The 6,278-nt window shown below is 45.2% G+C and overlaps 1 protein-coding gene across 1 annotated transcript; it reads left to right on the top strand.

Annotated features, from left to right (window-relative positions):
• The first annotated feature begins 4,313 nt into the window (after window positions 1-4,313).
• Window positions 4,314-4,691, top strand: KCNE2 (potassium voltage-gated channel, Isk-related family, member 2). Its single transcript, XM_009576760.1, has one exon. The coding sequence runs from the start codon at window positions 4,314-4,316 to the stop codon at window positions 4,689-4,691; it is 378 nt and encodes a 125-aa protein (XP_009575055.1).
• Window positions 4,692-6,278: the final 1,587 nt, after the last annotated feature.

The following is a 6,278-nucleotide window of genomic DNA, read 5'->3' as shown; positions in this document are numbered from 1 at the left end:
TACCAAGTATACTGGAAGCTCCTATGAAGGGAAATGTCTGGGGAACAGAGATCACTATTAATAACAATATTAATTTTCTTATCTTCTACAGGAAGCAGAAAATTGAGCACCCCATTCCAATCCTATAGATACTGATCTATGTATGTTACGTGTATGCATGTTTGTGTTTATTTATGAGTATCCCTTTATGCGTTTACAATAGATATTGCAAAATGTTGGGAGAGATGAATTGCTAATGAACTCACATAAACCCTGCTATGAGATCTGAGTCCAATCACAAGATCTTCAGTATGTCTGCTACCTTCTTCACCGTCTCACCAGTAAGACTAACATGGGATTTAAAAATAGTCAACAATGACTAAACATTGCTAAACAGTCACAGAAGGGTTATCAATCATGAAGGTTATGAACAATTGAATATCATTCAGTTCTGAGCCTATTGTACATCTAAAAAGAAAATGTTCTCCTCAACGGTGCCTTCAAGACCACAGAGCTGCTACATGTGAAAATACATCCAATTTAACGTTGTTTTACTAGTTGTTAAATACCGTGCATGTTTACATGTGGTGTACCTCGTGCTGATGACAACACCCTATCACGGGATGGACCTACCTGCTCCACAGCTCTTGTGGAGGCAAGAGCAGATGTTGCCACAGCACTGCCTCATCAGTGAATGGTGAGTTGATGCGATGGAGCTGGCAAATGGGTGTAAAAGCACTAATCTCCTTCGTTCTTACATAAAGCCCAGCATCCAGACCTGCTATGGGTTGTCATTTACTCTATCTTACCCATGACAGTGGTCCAGCTAGTTCTGGAGTCCACACATCTGGTCCGTAGCTCTCCAACCTGGTTACAAGGATATTGAGAGACCATGCTGAAACCTTGCTAAAGCGAAGGTAAACCACCACTACCACTCTGCCTTCATCCACTGAAACAGTCCTCCCATCATCTCGCAATAGAAAGCAATCAGCTTAATCAGGCACAATTTGCCCTTGGTAAATCTATGCTGGCTGTTTCCAATCGCCTTTTGTTCTTCACATGCCTGATAATGGCTTCCAGAAGGATTTGTCCCTTAATCGTCACATGATTTGTGGTGTGATTGATGATCCTTCAGCTCCCTGGGTCATCATTGCCCTTCTCAAGGATGAGCATGACATTTGCCTTTTTCCAGTCACCAGGGACTCTTCCTGATTGCCATGACCTAGCCATCCTTGGGGTTGAGACAGGAGGCTCAACCAGCCATTCCTACCTCTCTCCACTGAGATCAGGAGCATTTTGCTTAATACTAGTCTCCATTTGGGAGACTAATATAAGGCAGTCACTTTTCCTGCCCAAGACATGTGGCTGCCCCTCCTTCTTTTTAACCAGTTCCACGCAGTTTGTCCTTGATCACTTCATTGCTTTAGAGACTAAACAAACCCTAAGCAAATGTGACCTTCAGGGGGACACGCAGCAGAACGGGATTATTCAAGGACTCTTCTGGTGTGGTTGAGAACGGAGTTGGCAGTTAAATTTCATGTCTGCTTGAGAACATATGCATCTTTTATATATGTAGGTATGCCTGTGTGCGTGCGTGAGTGTATGCCTGCAAGCATTGGCCAAACAGGACTGGCCAGGAACAGATGGTAGAAGAGCTTGCTTGAAGGAGTGATAAGTCCTTTCACCCGGTTATTGGCAGTCCAGGGCAACAGTTCCCAAGCTACTCTGCTTGGGAACCTTCAGGGCTATGGCTCCTCTCTCATTTCCATAGCCAGGCTTACAGCCCGGCATTTGGGTGCTCCTCTAACAGCGTGCTGCTGGCTCCGAGTGACTTTATTCAGCCAGGACCAACCAAGGCACGTCTCTGGCTGCGCAATGCAGGAGGCTGGACTTGCAGCGGTCCCTCCGGCATACGCGTTTCATCAGGCAGAAGCAGCTTGCCAGCTACCTCGACTTCGAGGGGCCGAGCTGAGGGCACATGGGAAACTGCCAGAGAGAAGCAGGGGATCAGAGAGGAAATGCCGCCAGCAACTCTCCCCCGTGCTGGGAGGTGTTCATGCACAGAAAATCATCCAGAAGAAACGACAGCAGTAACCATGACAATGTCAGCAGCATGGCACTGACAGAGCTTCCTCGGGGATTAACACTTTTCTGTACCAAGAGCGTATCTCCCTTCTTCTGATGTGCGCTGTTGATTCAGTGGTAGTCCATGTTTGCTTTATCTTCCTCAAAGCAGAGCTACCTGAGGAATTGCTTTCTCTGCAAATTGCTTAGGCAGGACTACATGTAAAATGAAAAGTTTTTTACAGAAAGTCTGTCCCAGCCCACGTGCTTGTGGAGCACTTTGCACCACAATCCCACCCTAATCCCCCTCCCTTGGATGTCCCCATCACGGCCAGGAACCGCTGTTGACTAAAACCGAAGTTGTCTCATTTCACTGAGCACACTGTTGTTTTCTAAGGTGTGACTCAGAGCCTTTCAGTTAGGTGTTAGCATGTGCTATTTGCTAGAAACAAAATCAACATTAATTAATTCTGCTTATTTTTTTTATAAGTTTTTGTCTTTTCCTGTTCCAGATCACGAGTGAAGTGCACACAGAGCAGAGCTCAGAGAAGCCGGTCTTGGCTGTGCCTGAGGACCTGCTCCTCACAGCAAGGGCTTCACGGAGGGGTTGGTCACTAGTGAGTATGATCCTGGTGGAAGAAGAAGAAAGGCAAACCATGTGGGGAACCCAGGGGAAAGGGAGAGAAAGGCTGAGCTTATGGCAAAGGACAGGGGAAACATGAAACGCAGGAAGAAGAAAGAACAGAGAAAGAGACAGAAGACACGTATCGCTGACCTCCCAGGGGAAGCGAAGGAGCAGAAAATTCTTCCCTTTGAGTGCGAAGCAGCCTGGCAGGCTGGCAGGCCTTTCAAACTGCCTGCTCAGTGCTCAGCCTCTTGTGCCCATATCAGCCAAGGGAATTATTATTAATATTATTATTATCATTATTTTGCAGAGCTCATCTTTACTCTTTCTCTGAGTCAACAACGATCAAGCTGTATCAATGTTTACCCCTAGAAAGCACAACAGTGCTCTTTTACAATATACGAAACTGCAGTAATAAGCATAAAGAGTAGTACTCAGCATCTGACAGGATGACTGATGTAAGCTGTCAGCCAATATTTGACTTTCCAGGTGAGATTAGATTTAGCATTAATTTTAATATAAACATAAAGTGTGCAGTACAAGGCTCTTATTTAACAGACAATAGCTTACAGCCTTGTGCAGGCTGAAGGCTACTTAAAGTTTAAGATATCTCTGCTCCTTTCAAGAGTATCATCATATTATCCACTGGAGTTTTAAAATCCTGATTTTTACTGTGAATCTTACTAGAGAAGGACACAGGAAAGGTAGGCTTTTGTTGGTAATTCTTTACTTCCTATTGTAAAAGCATAGCAATTTTTGTTCTGAATCAAAGAAAAAGCAGAGAGATTTTAAACAAAAAAAAATTTCAAGGCAGTTTGTATTTGGATTTTCTTATAGCTTGCTTACTATCCCCTGTGTTTGAGTGTGTGAGTGTATAATTGCAGAAAGACCTACATGCATGTGTACCTACGTCCTTCTGTGTGTGTGTGCCTGTTCTGTGCACGCTGATATCACAAGGCTAGTCCAACAGAGGAAGGTAGATTGCTGAACTTAAGTTGGAAAGACACTGCAACTTCTTATTAGTGATGAAAATTCAGCACCCTTTACCATAGGCTGCAGTAAGCTCATCATTGCTTGAAGACTGCAGTGAGATCGAGTGATTTTCCGTGGAAGCTTTGTGACATGTTGTAGGGCTCGGTTGGCCTGAAGCATTGAAGGACAGGGGTTATACAGGAGCATCAGATTGAAATTCTTTACCATACCCTTTGCTTTTTGCAGGCTAGCAGGCTGCAATGCAGTCACACCCTCCTCTTTACGTAGGAAAGGCAGAAAAGGACAGTGGCTTTTCTCATAGCTTCTTGAGAGCTACTGCCTCAGAAGGGGAGGCAGTGTGCCTCGACCCCTGTAACGTAGGTCATGAGGGCCCATGCTCACTGGATTTCACCAAAGCGTATTTGGCTTCCCTCAGACCACAGGTGACCTGAGTGAGGAGGGGAGTAAGACCTCCTTGGGTCTCTGAACATATTGAACCACTCAGAGATGGGGATTCTCAGCTGGTCCAAAATTGGTACAACATTTTCACCGGCAAGTGGCAGGTGTTATTATTTAATCATCATAATACAGACAAAAGAAACCAATGTAACTTAGTATAGACATTTGATTAAAATAAGTATCATGTTGTCTTTAGTAACCGTAACTTGCAAGGATGGCTGAAATGCGAAACTTCACTTGGGCGGTGGAAGATATTTTCAAGGAAACCTTTCTCACTTACATGAACGGCTGGAGGAAAAACATGACGGAAGCAGCGAATAAATTGCAAGCCAAGGTTGATGCTGAAAACTTTGACTATGTTATCCTTTATTTGATGGTGATGATTGGGATGTTCTCCTTCATCATTGTGGCAATCTTGGTGAGTACTGTGAAATCAAAGAGGCGAGAGCACTCCAATGACCCCTATCATCAGTACATCGTTGAGGACTGGGGTGAGAAGTATAAAAGCCAGATTCTGAATCGAGAAGACCTCAAGTGTGTGATCCATGAAAACTTGGGTGCAAGGGACAAAACAAGCCCTGGATCACCTTGACTTTTTGGAAACACCAGCAAAGAGGAAATCATAAAGCCACATGTAGGAAACTCACTGGAATTACAAATAGCAGTGAAACTGTTCATTAAATTAACAGGTCAATGTGGAATGGCGTGCTGAGGAAATCAACATTACTGTTTCCCGTGAGGACTTTGGCACAGCTGTTCGGGGAACACCCAAGAAAAATGCATGATTGTGCTTTGCTTTGATATTCTGCTCTTCAGGAAAATAAAACCAAGAGAATGAATAACTTGATTTTTTTTTAGCATTTTTTAAATCCAGAAGCAGATCTGGGTGTTCCCACCCCAGAATAACTGTGAATTAGTGGTCAAAAGTGCTGATTTAGATCCAAACTGTGTGACTTAAGCCCATCTTAAAAATAACTTGAAAATGTACAGTAAAATATCAAAATCTCCATCTATTGACTGAACAATGTATTATGGTATGAATCATAGGAGGTAACCTATACCTACACACATGCATTCCAAACTATTTTTTTAATGATCTGGCTCCCGTTTTGATTTCATTATTCATTGGCAGCAAAGATTGATTCATGGCCTTCTGACAAGGCCTGTTTTACAGCAGAAGAGCTGCTAAACTAGCAGTCTCATCTAGGAGCATGTCCTGGTTGTCCAGGGCAGCTTCCAGAGGTTCATCATCTGTCCTCAAGTCCATAGCTGGCCAAGCTGTCTCTCCTGCTGCTCCTTGGTTCTCCAGAGCAATCTGTCTGCCTGGGATGCAAGCTGGGTGATGGAGGCGCTGGTTACATCCCATCAGCCAGGGCTCAGTGTAAACCACCGAGATCCTGCCTTGTGGCTTTCAGAGGAGGGATTTCTATACCCAGCTATCAAGGCTGTCCCATTGCCGAGCTTCCTAAGGGTTTCCCGTGTTGGGTACTGGTTTCCACTGGCTGGGAGATAGGTTTTCAAGGTGGTTTATCTTCTCCAGTGCTGCTGAAGTATTGCAACGCTGGCTCTCGGGGAATAATTAGAAGCAGAACTGGTGACACTTCTAGTATTAAAACGTGCTTCCTTTTGTAAGACTCTGGGTCTAGCTCCTCTTCATGTTGCCAGACTTAAATCGCTTAAGCTAAAAGTTCCCATGCTGGCTGTGGGCTTATTGTTTGTTTTTAGAAAGTTTTGGCTGAAACACTTCAGCCATGTCTGGCACTGCATTTCCGACAATTTTGTTTTGCTTGTGTTAAAAAGAAATGAAAAAGAAAAGGGCTTCTTTGTTGGGAAGCTTTGGCTTGTTTTGGAGACTGGGCCTGAGATTTGGCACAGCAGCTGCTGTCGTGCTCCAGATGTGCCTTTTGCTGGCACAGTAACGAGCCTTTGAATAATCTCAGTCCGTGAGCGCTGGGGAAGGCATGTCAGGTCCCAGCACAGCCATCTGGTGAGCCTCTCCCCACCCAGCATGCCCCCTTTCCCCCCACCTCCCCGGGTGGCCTGTGGGTGTCTGCCAGCTCCCCCGCTCCTCTCACGGGCGTGCTCCGCACCCAGGCTGCGGGGCTTTCCTTACCCTCGGGCCCGCAGGCCGGTACAGCGCAGATAATGCTCCACCGAGCAGGTGGAGGCCACCTGGCCC

This window comes from Fulmarus glacialis, unplaced genomic scaffold (assembly GCF_000690835.1).
Source record: "Fulmarus glacialis isolate BGI_N327 unplaced genomic scaffold, ASM69083v1 scaffold31754, whole genome shotgun sequence".
Classification (NCBI taxonomy): Eukaryota; Metazoa; Chordata; class Aves; order Procellariiformes; family Procellariidae; genus Fulmarus; species Fulmarus glacialis.
The sequence above is the reverse complement of the archived record's forward strand: the minus strand, read 5'-3'. Positions and strand labels throughout refer to the sequence as shown.